The following is an 18,681-nucleotide window of genomic DNA, read 5'->3' as shown; positions in this document are numbered from 1 at the left end:
ATAGCATCATTAAGAGTTAGTTCACCCCCCCAAAAAAATGTTCCCATGATTTACTCACCCTGATGTCATCTTTCAGACGAATACAATTGGAGTTATAGAAAAAAATGTCCTGGCTCTTCCAAGCTTTATAATGGCAGTGAATGGCCGTTTCTGTTTTGAAGTGCATAAAGCGCATCCATCCATGATGAAAGTAATCCACACGGCTCTGGGGGGTTAATAAAGGCCTTCTGAAGCTAAGCGATACGTTTGTGTAAGAAAAATATCCATATTTAAAACTTTATCAACTAAAATAACTAGCAGACGGCATATGTCATATGCCGTATAATGTCATATACACCTAGGATGGCTTAAGGGCAAGTAAATCATGGGGTGATTTTCATTTTTGGGTGAACTATCCCTTTAAGGGGTGGGGTTGGCTATTAAGGTAGAGCATATAGTTATAGTGAAGGGTATATGGTTAAGGTAGGATATGCGACCATCAGTGCCACCCTAACTTCATATGAGGATGCTGGCCTGGCGCTGCTGTCCACCGACTGCTGTAACATGTGGTTCTACAGTTAGATATATCTCGTGCCAACGGCTCATGATGTCACCTGCTCTGATCCCAGCTGTGGAAGTGACAACCGTCCGTCCACAGGTTGCAGTCGGATTAGATCAGGCCTATCTGTTCTCAGATCAGTAATGTTGCACCATATCACTGTAAACTTCTGAACTATAAACTGGATCACAAAATGGTTTGTGTTTCGGTTTGTTGGAGTGAATGCAAATGTGAAGTGTTCAAAGGCAGAATTGGCTCGTAAACTGGGTTCTGGGTTTAGAGGCTTCGGTAATTCAGTATCATTTCGTTTTGACCCTCATTCACTAAGCCGTCAGTGGGAAAGGTCACTGAGGGAAACACTGAGCTGGATAAGGCTTAGGCAAATGCAGTGTGATGTGTAACATGATGACGGCAGATGCAAATGCAAAAAAAAAACGTCATCTAGTTTCTTATCAGTTAAAAGACATGGGTTTGTGTATAAATGTTAGAACAATGCACGCTTTTCTTTGCCTGAACATTAAATGCCAACATTTTCATTAAATGGAAATTAAATTTCCAGTGAAACTGCTCCATCTAGTGGTGTCATGTTTTATCTGATCTGACTGTTTTAAATGTGGTGTAGTGTTTATGCACTGTTAATCTGTGGCTTTTCAAATTAATGTCACGTATTGGCTTTGGAATGGATTGTTATTATTTATATTATTTAAAATTTCTATGGGATTCATGCAAGCTATTGTCATTTTTAAAGAAAACAGCTACAAAAGACAAAGTAAATTATATTTGTCACTGACATATACAGAAAAAGGGGAACATTTAATGAATTTGTTAAGAAAATGATATTAAAAATAATATATTTAAGACTACAGTTTAATATTAAGTCTTCATTTATGATATTATAGTCACACACACACGACACATACAATATTATTAATATTAGGCTATATTAAAAACAATACGTAAAATGTTAGTAGTTAATTGTAATGTAGGCTAATATATTTAATATAGGCTACTTTATTAAAAAGTATGTAGTCTTTATTCATGATTATATATATATATATATATATATATATATATATATATATATATATATATATATATATATATATATATAATGTATATAATGTATAATAATACGAATATAAATATGGATATATTGTAAAAGCACCCCTACGTGGTGAATTCTGGGGATATTTAATCTGATTTTATCAATCAATAAATTCCACTAGAAACAAACCTTGTTGTATTATTTTAATTTAATACTGTGAAGCTGCTTTGATACAATCTGTATTGTGAAAAGCGCTATACAAATATACTTGACTTGACTTGAATATATGAGTTATTTGTCCTAAAAACGATGTCTACGCTAAAACCTCATTAAAACGAACTGTGTAAAGTTAATAAGAGTCTGTAAAACGTAATAAAAGTCGTGCTGATCTGATCATCTGACATACAGTGACATAAGGCATCAGCTGAGCTGAGAGGAGGAGGAGGAGGATGCTATTGATGTCACTTTGCTAGTCGCACACACGCTTCAAACATCAACAAACCGATAGAGGGTAGCTAGATTTACTCATTTGATCGATTTAATAGAACATAAATATGACAAATGTAGATTTTAAAAGTGTTTCGTTGTTTTTAAACGTCTTAGGATGTTTGTTTTTGTCGGGTTATCGTCGATTTTAGCATTACGGCGCCTCGAGCGCAAGCTAACTCTGAAACTGACAGACGAAGTTCAACCGCTAAACTATCTTTACTGTAAAACAGAGGCAATATCTACATGTATATGGTCCCAGTTTAATATTCAATGCCTAAATGGTTCTTAGCAGGCTTTAATGGTATTGTTTTTATTTATTTAGGTAACGTTAGTGGGATGGCGTTTGTGAAGAGCGGATGGCTGCACAGACAGAGTGAGTGTTTACACCACATTATGGCATTAAAAAGCCCCAAATAACTACAACGAAGAATTTTAATGTCGAATTTAAGCATTTTGGGATGTTTTTACGTTCTATATTAAGTTGCACTTATATAATTTAAAGCCTTCTGGGAACTCATGAAATATAAATAAGTTATGGAGAATGTTTAAGCCTGGAGGTTGAATTGAAAAGCTTTTCAGTTTAGTTTTCAGTTTTTATTCACTTCAGTAAAGCAGTCATGGACGACTAGTTTCTTCCTCTTCTTGACAAGTTGTCTTGGCATGAGTTGTTAGAAGGAAGTTGGAAAAACAGCTGAACTTTGTCTTTGACTGTGTCTCAAAACCTAGTGAGCTGACTATCTAGGCTGCATCTTGTTATTCTTGTAAGTGTTTTAAAGCTATTTTTAGACGTTGACTTGATTTCTGTTTGATAGTTTTATAGATAGTTTTGTAGATAGTTTTGATTAGGTAGAACTATAGCGGTCAGATTACAAGCAGTCAATTTTTAACTTTGTAATTTAATTAATTTATAATGAATATATAATATAAAAATATAAATAAATGTAATACTTAAGTTATTTTATGATATAATTGAAAAATATTTTTTATTATAAAAAGTCTGGCTGGTATTAAGACATGGCTGATATTAAAATTATTTAGTCTAAAGAAATTATAGCCTAATTAAAATGATTTGATAATTTAATACATTTATAACATAATTAATACAACTTATACTTGTATTAAATTAATTAATAATTTATAATATTTTTTTATTAAACTTAAATACAACTCATACTTTATTTTATAATATAATAAAAAAAATTATTGTATTACATTAATTTATAATAAATGTATAATATAAAAGTGCATTTTATATATTTAATTATTTTTTTAAATAATTAAAATAATATATATATATATAACAAAAATAATTACATTTTAATATAAAAAGTAATCAAACATGTTTGATATTAAAATAATTTGATCTAAATCTAATATGTGTGTAGTAATTTTATAATTGAATACATTTATAACATATAAATAAATATAATATACCTTTTTACTTTAAATATCTAATAATATAATAAATAATATAATTCTAAAAAGTAATTAAACAGCAACAAAATAAATAAATAAATAAATAAATACAGCCTGTGACTAACTGCTGTCATCTATCAGGCACCATCTTGCGGCGCTGGAAGAGGAACTGGTTTGACCTCTGGTCAGATGGACGTCTGGTCTTCTACGATGACCAGCAGCGGCGGGACATGGAAGACGAGATCCACATGAAGGTGGACTGCATCAACATCCGCAACTCCAGCGCTTGTAGAGGTGGGTGTGATCTGTCTTTCCTTCTGCTTTTAAACCGCAGGACACGAGAAAGCCTCGAAAGTGCCTTTTTATGTAGTACTTGAGGTTTTTGTCCAAGACAAGATTGAAAGTTCTGATGTGTTGTTGTTTTTACATCCTCCATTATTTATTCCCAGATCTCATGCCACCCGAAGGCAAAAGCAAAGACTCCCTCCTGCAGATCGTCTGCCGGGACGGTCGGATCATCAGCATCTGCGCAGACAGTGCAGACGATGCTTTGTGAGTCCAGTTTCTCAGTGTTATTTTACAATGTGTGCTTTAAAATGAGATTCCTCAATAGAAACTCAATGTGTTTTCTCGCAGGGCTTGGACCATGGCCCTCCAGGATGCCAGACTCAACACTGTGAGTGACACATACACGTTTGATCTTTCAGATTTCGGAAGCATTACAGAGGCATTTACCGACATGCATTGGTGTGTTTTGTAGGTTGTGGCGCCCCCTCAGATTGGTTTTGCAGAGGACGTCGTAGCATCAGCGCCTCCGCCATATTCTGAATTAAATCCAACTCCACAGGTAATCAATATATATCCTCTCATAGATATTTAAAGGAAAATGGCTTATGTCCAGCTTATGTGGTTGAATGTGTTTTAAGGGTGTGTTCACACTTGTACTTCGGTTCTCTTGGTTCTTTGGGTCCAGACTAAAAAAGAAAACGATACCTGGTTCACTTAGCGTTCTCACTGTCTTTTTTAAAAAGCCGAACCTAAAGATACAAAACAAAAAACAGCGTCTAAACAGCATCAAGAATCCCTCCGTCACACACACAAACGATCTGCTGCGTGGAGACGCAGTTCTGATGCCTGTACCGAACTGTGACGGCAACATCACGATTATGATGAGAAAAAACAGTTATGCTTCAGCATTCTGTCCTTTTTAGGGTCTCATCTTGTGTCCTGTTTTTGGTTCGTTTACATGTGTTTGGTCCATGTAGCGCTCATATTTCAGTCGAAAAAGTTTGTTTGGAAGCGGACCGAGACGCATCTTTTCAGCGGTCTCGGTCTGCTTGTTTGGTACACACCATGGGTTCAGATGGCAGCGTTTACACTTATTCAAATGAACCGCACTAACAGAGCAATCGTACCAGGGTTCATTTGAATCTAACCAAACCTGACAAATGTGAACACACACTCTAAAGCTTTTTTTGAGATTTTGACTTTTTTCCATTTCTGTTTAGTTAAGAAACTTGCTTGATCAGGAAGAACTATTGAGGTCGGATTACATTTAAGTGACACTTAAAAGTATATCTGCTGCTATAAACAGGTTATTAGAATGAAAAAACAACAAAAAAATTATAAAACAGCTTGAAATGATGGTTTCAACTAGTTCAGTGCAGGAAACCATGACACTAATGTCAGTTGGTTTCCAATAATTATTTTCATGCTATGACTTAAATAAATTATGATTATTATTGTTCTTTAAATGTTATAATTTAATAAATAATAACTTGACAGGTGTCTTGCTACGGGCACGAGTAAGTGCAGTGCCAAGTTTGACATTGTTTGGATGAGAAATGCAAAAGATATCGTTAAAAATACCAGTAAAAGAAGCCCCAAGAAGGTTGTGGTTTAAAAATAAACATTCTGATATAAACACTCCAGAGGTGGGAGTAAGGCCCCGTCCACACTACTGCGTTTTCGTTTAGAAACGGAGAATTAAAACGAATACGATCTCTGTCCACACCAGCGTTTTAGCTGCGTATTAGAATTGATCTCCGTCCACATTAAAACGACTGAAAACGCGGATCACGTGACCATTCACCAACACTGGGCATGCGCGAGCCGGTGTAAACACAACTTCATTGATAAAATTATCCCACCATGCGCTGGTTCTTCCCGGGTTAACCCAAAACCGACGCTCCATGTACATGGTCGATACCGGGAATTGTCAAACGTAAACTATTTTATCGGGAATTGTCAGTTGCACACAGGAATTGTCACATTGTCACTATTTTACCGGGAATTGTCACAGATCGCTCGAATAATAGCTTGCCTCCGGCGCATGTAGGCAGTTAGCATTGTAAAATGCAGAATTTACTTGCACAACAGCTGCTAGAAAAGATATAGCCTACGCCATGACTGATGACACCCAATCAGATCCGAGCGTGAGCCTCTACTACGTCATCGTTTCTAAAGTCCTCCGTTTTGACCCGTCCACACTAAAACGCCCTCCGGAGATTCAAAACGAAAAACGGGTCGGCAGCGTTTCTAAACTTCTCCGTTTTGGGTCTCCGTTTTTGTCGTTTTAGTGTGGACGGGAGGTGCAAACGTAGCAAAAGGTCTCCGTTTCTAAACGAAAACGTAGTAGTGTGGACGGGGCCTAAGTCACACATGTGCAAGTCACAAGTAAGTCTCAAGTCTTAACCTTCAAGTCTCAAGCAAGTCCAAGTCAATTTTGTGAAAAGCAAGTCAAGTCAAGTCACTGCTTTATGTCAAGCAATTCAAGTCGTAGCTTGGGTTAAGCAAGTCACTGGCAAGTCATACAAATGTTTGACGATTTAACTGAATTTATATATTAAAATAAGTTAAAACTGTAGTAGTTACGGACTATGGGATTTTTATTTGCAACAAAAAAATTGCAATATGCATTTCTACTCAACAGGACTCCACATACAGCTGAGTTGTTAATACAATAAAAATAAAAAATAAAAATAAAAAAAATGTAAAACTACATAGCCTAAAATATAACTGAAATTAGGCCAACATAAAAGCATGTAAAATATTGAAACAGCTGCTGTACCTAAATATGCCTCAAACATTGCAGAAGACCATTAAAAAGTATTAATCAATGCAAGTATAATGGTTTCTATGCCACCAAATGGCATTCTTCAAACAAGCATCCCCTTTATGGAACATGAACATATATATCCTCAAGTTAGATATTTCCTTCTTTTTTTTTAAGGAAAGAGAAAGAGAGGTAATTTGATTTAGTATGATTAAAGTGAGTGAATGTTGAGTGAATGTGTGTGCATCTGTATGAGTGAAGAGTGTATTGTTTGTATGTGCATGGTTGAGTTTGACTGTTTTTTTATTTTTGTGTGTGTAGAGAGAGAGAGAGAGAGAGGTGATTTGAGTGTGATTAATATTTGTGAGTGAATGTGTGCATCTGTATGAGTGAAGAGTGTATTGTTTGTTTGCATGTGCATGGTTGTGCTTGCAAGTTCGAGGTTTTTATACATTTTTTGTTTGTTTTGTTTTGTTTATTTGTGGTTGGGTTCGCAAGTCTGTATGAATTTTTTTATTTGTGTGTGTGAAGGTGTATACAATCTTTTATGTGCATCCTCAAAAACTATCCATAGGCTTTTCACTCAAAGTCTAACACTGAAGACCAATTATTAGACAGTGTACGATTGCAAAAAAAAGTTTACAGTTTGACAAAAGCACAAGGTTGTGTTTTATTGCGAGTGTACACAAATATAAGTAAACACTTTGCAGTTTGATTGATGTCCGGTACTATGAACTAAATGACAGAGTATGTTTTTATGTTTACACTGTTCGATCGTGCCCACGCCTCTCTCACACACACACCCCCACCCACACACAACATATTTCAGCATTGCAATCTTGACATCGCACTCGCAGCCTGTTCATTATAGCCACAGAGCTGAGGCGGGACGGATTAGGTGACCGTTAAGAACCCGCGTATCTAACAGTAGTTCCGCATTACATTCATTAATTTGCACGTGAGTGTTATTTATTTTTATACCGTGTAAATTCATGCACCAGTGCCACCCCGGACCCCCCTCTGGCTCCGCCACTGCATATGACCCTACTCATTTTTTATTTTTGTTTAATATATATCATTCCTGATATATATTAAACACTGATTTTATATAATCTGACATCACAATTCAGAAAGGTTTAATCAATTAATCAATTGTATTTTACAGATTTAAATACATACATATTATAAAAAAATAAATAATAAGAGAGTAATATTTATTTTGGGTGAACTATCCACTATACATATTGTTGCATTTTTGTATTTTTCAATTTATTGTGACACAATATATTGTTACACCCCTAGTGTTTAATAAATAAGTGAAATAAGACATACGAAATAAGTATTGCTTCCACATGAATGATTTCAGCAAAACTGTATTTTTTATTTATGCAGTGACTGTCTGTCAGTCAGTTGGCGAGGCACTGTCAGTCTTAAAAGGACTGTCAGTCTCAGTGGTAGGGTTGTTCCCAGAGGCACAGTCAGTCTCAGAGGCGGAGTCGATCAGAGAGGCGGAGTCGATCAGAGAGGCGGAGTCGATCAGAGAGGCGGAGTCGATCACAGAGGCGGGTCGATCACAGAGGCGGTGTCTTTCACAGAGGCGGTGGCGTTGACAGAGGCGGTGGCGTTGACAGAGGCGGTGTCTTTCACAGAGGCGGTGTCTTTCACAGAGGCGGTGTCTTTCACAGAGGCGGTGTCTTTCACAGAGGCGGTGTCTTTCACAGAGGCGGTGTCTTTCACAGAGGCGGTGTCTTTCACAGAGGCGGTGTCTTTCACAGAGGCGGTGTCTTTCACAGAGGCGGTGTCTTTCACAGAGGCGGTGTCCTTATCAGAGGCGGTGTCGTTGACAGAGGCGGTGTCTTCACAGAGGCGGTGTCCTTATCAGAGACGGTGTCGTTGACAGAGGCAGTGTCCTTATCAGAGACGGTGTCATTCACAGAGGCGGTGTCTTTCACAGAGGCAGTGTCTTCACAGAGGCGGTGTCCTTATCAGAGGCGGTGTCGTTGACAGAGGCGGTGTCTTTCACAGAGGCGGTGTCTTTCACAGAGGCGGTGTCTTTCACAGAGGCGGTGTCTTTCACAGAGGCGGTGTCTTTCACAGAGGCGGTGTCTTTCACAGAGGCGGTGTCTTTCACAGAGGCGGTGTCCTTATCAGAGACGGTGTCGTTGACAGAGGCAGTGTCCTTATCAGAGACGGTGTCATTCACAGAGGCGGTGTCGATCACAGAGGCTGTGTCGTTGACAGAGGCGGTGTCGTTGACAGAGGCGGTGTCGTTGACAGAGGCGGTGTCGTTGACAGAGGCGGTGTCTTTCACAGAGGCGGTGTCCTTATCAGAGGCGGTGTCGTTGACAGAGGCGGTGTCTTTCACAGAGGCGGTGTCGTTGACAGAGGCGGTGTCGTTGACAGAGGCGGTGTCTTTCACAGAGGCGGTGTCCTTATCAGAGGCGGTGTCGTTGACAGAGGCGGTGTCGTTGACAGAGGCGGTGTCGTTGACAGAGGCGGTGTCGTTGACAGAGGCGGTGTCGTTGACAGAGGCGGTGTCCTTATCAGAGACGGTGTCGTTGACAGAGGCGGTGTCGTTGACAGAGGCGGTGTCGTTGACAGAGGCGGTGTCTTTCACAGAGGCGGTGTCTTTCACAGAGGCGGTGTCTTTCACAGAGGCGGTGTCGTTGACAGAGGCGGTATCGTTCACAGAGGCGGTGTCCTTATCAGAGACGGTGTCGTTGACAGAGGCGGTATCGTTCACAGAGGTGGTGTCCTTATCAGAGGCGGTGTCGTTGACAGAGGCGGTATCGTTCACAGAGGCGGTGTCCTTATCAGAGACGGTGTCGTTGACAGAGGCGGTATCGTTCACAGAGGCGGTGTCCTTATCAGAGGCGGTGTCGTTGACAGAGGCGGTGTCGTTGACAGAGGCGGTGTCGTTGAAAGAGGCGGTGTCGTTGACAGAGGCGGTGTCGTTGACAGAGGCGGTGTCGTTGACAGAGGCGGTGTCATTGACAGAGGCGGTGTCTTTCACAGAGGCGGTGTCTTTCACAGAGGCGGTGTCCTTATCAGAGGCGGTGTCGTTGACAGAGGCGGTGTCTTTCACAGAGGCGGTGTCGTTGACAGAGGCGGTGTCTTTCACAGAGGCGGTGTCCTTATCAGAGGCGGTGTCGTTGACAGAGGCGGTGTCTTTCACAGAGGCGGTGTCGTTGACAGAGGCGGTGTCGTTGACAGAGGCGGTGTCTTTCACAGAGGCGGTGTCCTTATCAGAGGCGGTGTCGTTGACAGAGGCGGTGTCGTTGACAGAGGCGGTGTCGTTGACAGAGGCGGTGTCGTTGACAGAGGCGGTGTCGTTGACAGAGGCGGTGTCCTTATCAGAGACGGTGTCGTTGACAGAGGCGGTATCGTTCACAGAGGCGGTGTCGTTGACAGAGGCGGTGTCGTTGACAGAGGCGGTGTCGTTGACAGAGGCGGTGTCGTTGACAGAGGCGGTGTCGTTGACAGAGGCGGTGTCGTTGACAGAGGCGGTGTCGTTGACAGAGGCGGTGTCTTTCACAGAGGCGGTGTCTTTCACAGAGGCGGTGTCTTTCACAGAGGCGGTGTCTTTCACAGAGGCGGTGTCGTTGACAGAGGCGGTATCGTTCACAGAGGCGGTGTCCTTATCAGAGACGGTGTCGTTGACAGAGGCGGTATCGTTCACAGAGGTGGTGTCCTTATCAGAGGCGGTGTCGTTGACAGAGGCGGTGTCGTTGACAGAGGCGGTATCGTTCACAGAGGCGGTGTCCTTATCAGAGACGGTGTCGTTGACAGAGGCGGTATCGTTCACAGAGGCGGTGTCCTTATCAGAGACGGTGTCGTTGACAGAGGCGGTATCGTTCACAGAGGCGGTGTCCTTATCAGAGGCGGTGTCGTTGACAGAGGCGGTGTCGTTGACAGAGGCGGTGTCGTTGAAAGAGGCGGTGTCGTTGACAGAGGCGGTGTCGTTGACATAGGCGGTGTCGTTGACAGAGGCGGTGTCGTTGACAGAGGCGGTGTCATTGACAGAGGCGGTGTCCTTATCAGAGGCGGTGTCGTTGACAGAGGCGGTGTCGTTGACAGAGGCGGTGTCGTTGACAGAGGCGGTGTCGTTGACAGAGGCGGTGTCGTTGACAGAGGCGGTGTCGTTGACAGAGGCGGTGTCCTTATCAGAGGCGGTGTCGTTGACAGAGGCGGTGTCGTTGACAGAGGCGGTGTCTTTCACAGAGGCGGTGTCGTTGACAGAGGCGGTGTCGTTGACAGAGGCGGTGTCGTTGACAGAGGCGGTGTCGTTGACAGAGGCGGTGTCTTTCACAGAGGCGGTGTCCTTATCAGAGGCGGTGTCGTTGACAGAGGCGGTGTCCTTATCAGAGGCGGTGTCGTTGACAGAGGCGGTGTCGTTGACAGAGGCGGTGTCGTTGACAGAGGCGGTGTCGTTGACAGAGGCGGTGTCCTTATCAGAGACGGTGTCGTTGACAGAGGCGGTGTCGTTGACAGAGGCGGTGTCGTTGACAGAGGCGGTGTCGTTGACAGAGGCGGTGTCGTTGACAGAGGCGGTGTCGTTGACAGAGGCGGTGTCGTTGACAGAGGCGGTGTCGTTGACAGAGGCGGTGTCGTTGACAGAGGCGGTGTCCTTATCAGAGACGGTGTCGTTGACAGAGGCGGTGTCGTTCACAGAGGCGGTGTCGTTGACAGAGGCGGTGTCGTTGACAGAGGCGGTGTCGATCACAGAGGCGGTGTCCTTATCAGAGGCGGTGTCGTTGACAGAGGCGGTGTCGTTATCAGAGGCGGTGTCGTTGACAGAGGCGGTGTCGTTGACAGAGGCGGTGTCGATCACAGAGGCGGTGTCGTTATCAGAGGCGGTGTCGTTGACAGAGGCGGTGTCGATCACAGAGGCGGTGTCGTTATCAGAGGCGGTGTCGTTGACAGAGGCGGTGTCGTTGACAGGCGGTGTCCTTATCAGAGACGGTGTCGTTGACAGAGGCGGTATCGTTCACAGAGGCGGTGTCCTTATCAGAGGCGGTGTCGTTGACAGAGGCGGTGTCGTTGACAGAGGCGGTGTCGTTGACAGAGGCGGTGTCGTTGACAGAGGCGGTGTCGTTGACAGAGGCGGTGTCCTTATCAGAGACGGTGTCGTTGACAGAGGCGGTATCGTTCACAGAGGCGGTGTCCTTATCAGAGGCGGTGTCGTTGACAGAGGCGGTGTCGTTGACAGAGGCGGTGTCGTTGACAGAGGCTGACAGAGGCGGTGTCGTTGACAGAGGCGGTGTCGTTGACAGAGGCGGTGTCGTTGACAGAGGCGGTATCGTTCACAGAGGCGGTGTCCTTATCAGAGACGGTGTCGTTGACAGAGGCGGTATCGTTCACAGAGGTGGTGTCCTTATCAGAGGCGGTGTCGTTGACAGAGGCGGTGTCGTTGACAGAGGCGGTATCGTTCACAGAGGCGGTGTCCTTATCAGAGCCGGTGTCGTTGACAGAGGCGGTGTCGTTGACAGAGGCGGTGTCCTTATCAGAGACGGTGTCGTTGACAGAGGCGGTGTCCTTATCAGAGACGGTGTCCTTGACAGAGGCGGTGTCGTTGACAGAGGCAGTGTCCTTATCAGAGACGGTGTCATTCACAGAGGCGGTGTCGTTGACAGAGGCGGTGTCGTTGACAGAGGCGGTGTCCTTATCAGAGGCGGTGTCGTTGACAGAGGCAGTGTCCTTATCAGAGACGGTGTCATTCACAGAGGCGGTGTCGTTGACAGAGGCGGTGTCGTTGACAGAGGCGGTGTCGTTCACAGAGGCGGTGTCGATCACAGAGGCGGTGTCCTTATCAGAGGCGGTGTCCTTATCAGAGGCGGTGTCGTTGACAGAGGCGGTGTCGTTGACAGAGGCGGTGTCTTTCACAGAGGCGGTGTCTTTCACAGAGGCGGTGTCTTTCACAGAGGCGGTGTCCTTATCAGAGGCGGTGTCGTTGACAGAGGCGGTGTCGTTGACAGAGGCGGTGTCGTTGACAGAGGCGGTATCGTTCACAGAGGCGGTGTCCTTATCAGAGGCGGTGTCGTTGACAGAGGCGGTGTCGTTCTCAGTAGGAGTCTGAGACACTGTGGCAAAAGAAGAAAGCAGAAACTATTATATTTTTAAATTTACTTCATTTTTATCTGTATAATAAAAAACAGAGTCAGCGCAGTTCCAGTTTTCTAAAGCTACTCACTTTCGAACGTGCCTGACAGTCACTCTAAATAACTCTAAACGACTCTAAATAAACAATATCCCGGAGTGTGTTACTCCAGTAACTACGACAGTTAACTGATGGAACTGATGAGCACGAGCAGCTGACACTGAGCATGCGTTTACTGCCGAACGTACAGTCAGGAACAGCCACGGTATCTTTGGCCAGGTGGTATATAGCATAGGGGTGGGAAGCTTCAGATTCTATGGAGCATTTGAGGATGTGATGATAAGCCATAGACTGTAAAAAAATACGGACGTAGTGTTCGTGACGTCACCCGTAGGTTTCTATAGAGAGTTTTTGAAGCCTAAAGTGGGCGTAGCTGGCCATTGCCATCTTGGCAGAGCGTCCCGGATAACAGAAAATGGGCAAAGAGGCGGGGCGATTTTTTTCTTGGGGGGCTTAACAGTTTAAAGGGGTGCTAAGAATAAATAATCCCTAATGAAAAAAAGTTTACTTAATTGTATTTAAAATATATTTCCTTTTTCAATATTACATTGCAAATATACTAACAAAAAATATATTAAAAGTATATTAGCATCATGCTTTTACCTACTTTAACAATACAACTTTTAACACACTTTAAAATAATTGTACCTTAGTATATTTTCTAAAAATATATATTTTAGAAAAATACACTTGAAGTGAAAATTATGTTTATTTGCACTTTACTTAAAATGTATATTTTAGGCATATTTTTAACTGTGTGATGAAAATGATCGTAACAATGCACTGAAGTATACTTTCAAAATACATTATAGTATACAATAGTATATTGTACAAAGTATAGCTAAGTAATATTTGTTTATTAATCTGCATTTGTTATTGAAGACAAAGTGTGCAATTTGTAAGTAACGTTATTTGGAATTTAAGCCAAAGGTATTACTGAGCATAGCCTATACTTTTTACTCAAATATAATACACTTATGTTATATGTCTTGTATGTTTCGAAGACACTCGTAATGAATTTGTAATGTACTTGTTGTAACACAAATAAAGTACACTTTAATATCACTAATCAAGCATGTAATTAATTAGTCCCTACACAGGCATATACTATAACCTGTCGACTTGCAGTCCCATAGACATAGCCTATAGGCGTAGCAACCTATTATGTCCATGTTATAACAGATAGTGAGGGCTTTAAAACTGCAATAAGCTAAAGTGAGGAACGCGATTATGCTTTTAAAACGCAAACAAAATGAAAAATAGCGCGGGTGTCGAGACGTGTTTACAAAAGTTGAACTTTTAACTTGACACGGCATTTTAAAACATGGCGCGAGAAACTGTAAAAGCTGAGGAGATGCAATAACGGCCAAATACGCTTGTTTAACGCATTAATCTATGTGTTTAGATCTAAAACAACGTTTTCTCTTTATTTTTTTCATCACCAGGCTAGCTAGGGCGAACAAAGTGCAAGAATTTAAGTTATATTAAAATCTATATTTGGCGTTTAGCCTATAACGTGAGTGAATCTTCAAAAAGATCAGGGTAACGTTAGCCTACGTTAACGTTAGATACTCACCAATAGCAGATTACAAGAGGGCAATTTGTCTGTGTTAAAAGTCCGCAGTCTTTTTCTCATGTTTAATCTCCATGATTGTTTTTGATGAGGAGCTTGTGATCGGTGATCACCATTCGCTAATGCGCGCGCAATCGACTCCTCGATTTTTTGTGTAACATCGATTAATAAACATGAGCACTGTGACTGCACGTTTCAAAGTAAAAACGCAGCGTGTTTTTTTTTTATACGAATGTATCTTTGAAGGGAACTGACTGTCTTTAGTAAAGTTTCGATGTTATTTGCATTGAAATTCTTTATCCTGATAAAGCAGTGCTTTGTGTACAGTTTCTGCCTCCTAAAGCTATACTTTTTAGGCTAAACATGTACACATTGGAATGTTATTTAACAACAGAAACTTGTTTAAACACATGAAACACATTTGTTCATCAAAATATTTTTAAAAACACATTTTTAAAGCTTTTTGTCAATGACCCTCATATTTGTTTGATTGCACTGTTAATTCAAAAATAATTCAGCTGTTTTTAAATGTCAAGATCACCCTTTTATAATTATACAACATAAACCATAAGTTAAAGGATTTTTAAGAAGTGTATTAACTTACCTTTTAAAGCTGGGCTCGCCCTGAACAATGCATCTTCCTCCTCATCAAGAACGGCTGCAAGGCCAACTAGAGCAGCAAATAAAACAAAACAAAACATTTCAATCGTGCACTCATTAAAACACAGTTGATGGAGATCATTTACTGCATAAATGATCATTTGCTTGATATACTTGAATATATGCTCAGATGGAGATGATGCAATGACAATGCGCTTACCTTGATATTTTGTTAAATACCATTTTTGCTGTCCCTTCGTTGACTTTGCAATAATTTGTTTCTTCTTTTGACTTCTGAAGAAGTAATGTACCAAAATCAGACTCGCTGTGATCAGCATGACTATGGTTTTTGGTGAAAGTAAGTTATGCAGTACAGACTGAGTAATGTCTAACAAACTGAGAGTTCGCTATAGCGACTGTCAACATTCTATTTTTTCTCAGCTGTGATGTCACTAGTGATCTCACCTAGGCCTGAGATTCACCAACTAAACATATCCTATTCAATGCGTTCACAGTCTCTTTCACGGGCACCAAACCAACAATTACTAAAAACACACACAAAAACTGATTTTGCACGGGCATTTTGCATTAGTCTATCTATAAATTACAGGAACGTCTGTCTGTGTGTGTGTGTGTGTGTCTGTTATTCGCATATCTCTCGAACCGTTAGTCCGATGGATTTCAAACTCGACAGGTGTCTTGCTACGGGCACGAGTAAGTGCAGTGCCAAGTTTGACGTTGTTTGGATGAGAAATGCAAAAGATATAGTTAAAAATACCAGTAAAAGAAGCACTCAGAAGGTTGTGGTTTAAAAATAAACATTCTGACACTCTGTCAGCTACACTGTTAACTTATGAATATTATATTTTATTCACAGCCATCATTTGTAGTAACCTATTCACAAACTGTTTGCTCAAGCGTAGCATTTTTTCGGAGTTCACTGTGTAGCCTGCTCCCTGAAATCTGTAAGTCACCTACGCCGTTTACTTCTGTATATTATATCTATCTATAAATTACGGGAACGTCTTTCTGTCTGTGTCTGTGTGTGTGTGTGTGTCTGTTATTCGCATATCTCTCGAACCGTTATTTCTATGGATTTCAAACTTGACAGGTGTCTCGCTACGGGCATGAGTAAGTGCAGTGCCAAGTTTGACATTGTTTGGATTAGAAATGCAAAAAATATTGGTAAATATATATTGCTAAAAGAAGCACACACTGGCTTTTGCCGCTCTAGCCACTCTGGCTTTTGACCCTCACAAAGAGGGTCGAAGAAAGCAGTGGAGCTTAAGTGGCTTGGAGTTCCCTGCATGTGTAACCTGCTCCCTGAATCGTGAAGTTCAATGTTCCACATTTATTGTATGTCATTATGTCAGTATCAGTATTTGCTTTCTACCATGCACAAGTAAAAATGTCACTGAACTTTTGCTGTGCAATTGTAACAATGAGCGCTCAAACACACCGAACCAACAATTACTAAAAACACACACAAAAACTGATTTTGCACGGGCATTTTGCACTAGTTATATAAAAATTACATAATTATTATAATCAATAATTAAAATATGATTAAGTGTTACAAAAATAAAATAAATACAAATAAAAACAAATAATTGAAATATAAGAATAGTGGCATATGAGCACGCACACTTAACTAAATATTCCAAAACCAAAAATGAAATAATAATTTTATTAAATGGTATAATTATTCAGAATTATTTTAAATGTAATTAAATATATATATATATAAAAAAATTATATATATATATACATCCCTATTTTTGTTCTTGTTGATCTAGGTTTTCTATCCTGATGGATATGGCGGTTATGTTCCTCATCCTCCGCCTTACGCCACACAGATGGTCTATTCTGCAGATGGGCAGCAGTATGCAGTTGCTTACCCTTATCATTATCAAGGTAACAGGAAGTTGGTTGGCTTTTGACCTATGACCTTTATGTAGTTTGATTGACCTTTGTTTATTTGTTTCCATCAGGTGGATATGCACCCGGCGTCAACCACGTGATCGTGCAGGAGCGTCGTCGTGACGACACAGGTGATGTTGCTTTGGGGATGTTGGCCGGCGCTGCGACGGGATTGGCCCTCGGCTCTCTATTTTCCGTATTCTAATTTGTTTGCGTGAACCCAGCCCAACCCCTCCTGACCTTCAGCACGGGACACTGTCCCTGTGCTGTTTTAACTTTGCCTTTACGCCTCGTAACGCGCAGGTCTGATAATGTAGCCGGGCTGGGGGTACGTTTGCTTGCTTTTCTGTATTCGTCTTTGTACCAAAGCTTATTATGCACCCAAAAAGTGTTTGCTTTGCAAATTTAATCTGTAACTTACAAAGATGTACACTAAAGTATCGGCGGCTAGCCTCGAGATAAGGATAATCAGTAAGGTTTAAAGGTCATCCGCTCTTGAATAAGACAAAGTGTCTATTGTGTCTGTCGTCTTACACTAATGATGCCCTATGAAGAAAAGGAACAGACCCTGATGAAATGAATGATGGGTAACCTGTTTTGTTTTCTGTTAGTTCGTGAAACTGTTTTCAGTGTGTCGCTTGCAGCTGCAAACATTTAGCAAAATTAATATGTTTGTGACGGTCTCATTTAAAAAAAAGTCACTCAAAAATAAAAATTCGGTCTATAAAATAACTTCTTTGACAATTTCTTCAACATAAAATATACATTTTTATATTTTCTGAACGTTTCATTTGAATATCTTTAATTAAAAATGATGTGCGTTTCAAGCTATTTTAGAGCGAGTTAAATAATGGCAGAATTTTCATTATTGTGTGAAATATTCATTTAAAGCTAATTTGACAGGAAAATAATACTAATGATGATACATTATTAATACTGTGACGGCAGTTGTGATGTTATTCAGGAAAGAGTAAAGAGTGCGTCCTTAATTCTACCGCACCTTTTCTGGTTATTATTCCTTTCTTTGTTTAGTTTGTGGTGGCCTTCATTTAATTGTGTTTGTTTATTCCCAGTGTTAATATCAAGTGTGTATTTTTCCCTTTTCTTTATGAGAGAATTTTGGGTAGAAAAATTTCTGTGATTGATTTTTTTCTTAACTCCTATTTGTAGCTTTTTCTCTCTTAAGAGTTAATATAAAATGTTACATCTTTCCAGTTAACTAGAAAATGATTATTCCCAGTGTTTGTGATGGGATGCGATAAGGGAAACTTCAGGGAAAAGTTGGATCGACTCGTGATTGTTTAGACTTACTGTCACATTTACGCAATTATGTGTATCGATTTGACTGTTGTGTTTACTTAGCAGGTATAATTATGAAGATATATATACGTGATAATAATCAAAATTGTTTAATTTATACAGGATTTATCAGAATGGATTTCAGGTCATGGTTCAGTTTAACACTTTAATGATTTGGAAAAATGACATTTTCATCTGCTTATATCATTTATAATGTTTTCTTTTTCTTTATTGCTATGTTGTTTGGACCTCAAAAGCACAATTTAAATGTTATGTTTTAAAATATACCAACATAATCATCAGTGTGTTATTTATAAACTATTAAAATAAGATGTCCTGTGATTTATTTTGTCAGTTTATTCATTATGTATCAATTATCAAACGCATTTTACATTAGATACAAACACCCCTTTGGGACTCCTTCAAAATTCTTAAACCAAGCAACTGGATTGGGCACGTTAATGTTTTTTAATTAAGATTTTATTAATTATTTTTATATTTTTCTAATTGATAATAATAAAGATGATGTGCACAGATTAATAATAGGATTAGAGTTAATAAACACTGCAAAATTTCATAAAAAAAGCCA

The 18,681-nt window shown here is 40.7% G+C and overlaps 1 protein-coding gene across 2 annotated transcripts; it reads left to right on the top strand.

The window, feature by feature from the left end:
- The first annotated feature begins 1,994 nt into the window (after positions 1–1,994).
- On the top strand, positions 1,995–18,434 carry plekhb2 (pleckstrin homology domain containing, family B (evectins) member 2). 2 transcript variants are annotated; one of them, XM_084416504.1, is made up of 9 exons: positions 2,006–2,094; positions 2,395–2,445; positions 2,799–2,833; positions 3,630–3,782; positions 3,938–4,040; positions 4,125–4,164; positions 4,249–4,335; positions 16,670–16,787; positions 16,865–18,434. In XM_084416504.1, exons 4-9 carry the CDS (start codon positions 3,719–3,721, stop codon positions 16,996–16,998), a joined length of 546 nt encoding a protein of 181 aa, XP_084272630.1. In that variant the 5' UTR covers positions 2,006–2,094; positions 2,395–2,445; positions 2,799–2,833; positions 3,630–3,718; the 3' UTR covers positions 16,999–18,434. The 2 variants fall into 2 exon arrangements, with proteins under 2 accessions (XP_084272629.1, XP_084272630.1); XM_084416503.1 differs by lacking the exon at positions 2,799–2,833 and having other exon boundaries at positions 1,995–2,094.
- Positions 18,435–18,681: the final 247 nt, after the last annotated feature.

This window comes from Rutilus rutilus (genome assembly GCF_951802725.1).
Source record: "Rutilus rutilus genome assembly, chromosome: 8".
In the NCBI taxonomy this organism is placed as follows: domain Eukaryota; kingdom Metazoa; phylum Chordata; class Actinopteri; order Cypriniformes; family Leuciscidae; genus Rutilus; species Rutilus rutilus.
This window is presented reverse-complemented; position numbering and strand designations above follow the sequence as displayed.

What these genes read in the sequence shown, in the direction of transcription:
- plekhb2 (XM_084416503.1), top strand. Translation starts at nt 2,409, where the DNA reads ATGGCGTTTGTGAAGAGCGGATGGCTGCACAGACAGA. An exon ending in GACAGTGCAGACGATGCTTT is followed by an intron (nt 4,041 to 4,124) that starts GTGAGTCCAGTT and finishes GTTTTCTCGCAG; the next exon opens with GGCTTGGACCATGGCCCTCC. An exon ending in AATTAAATCCAACTCCACAG is followed by an intron (nt 4,336 to 16,669) that starts GTAATCAATATA and finishes TTGTTGATCTAG; the next exon opens with GTTTTCTATCCTGATGGATA.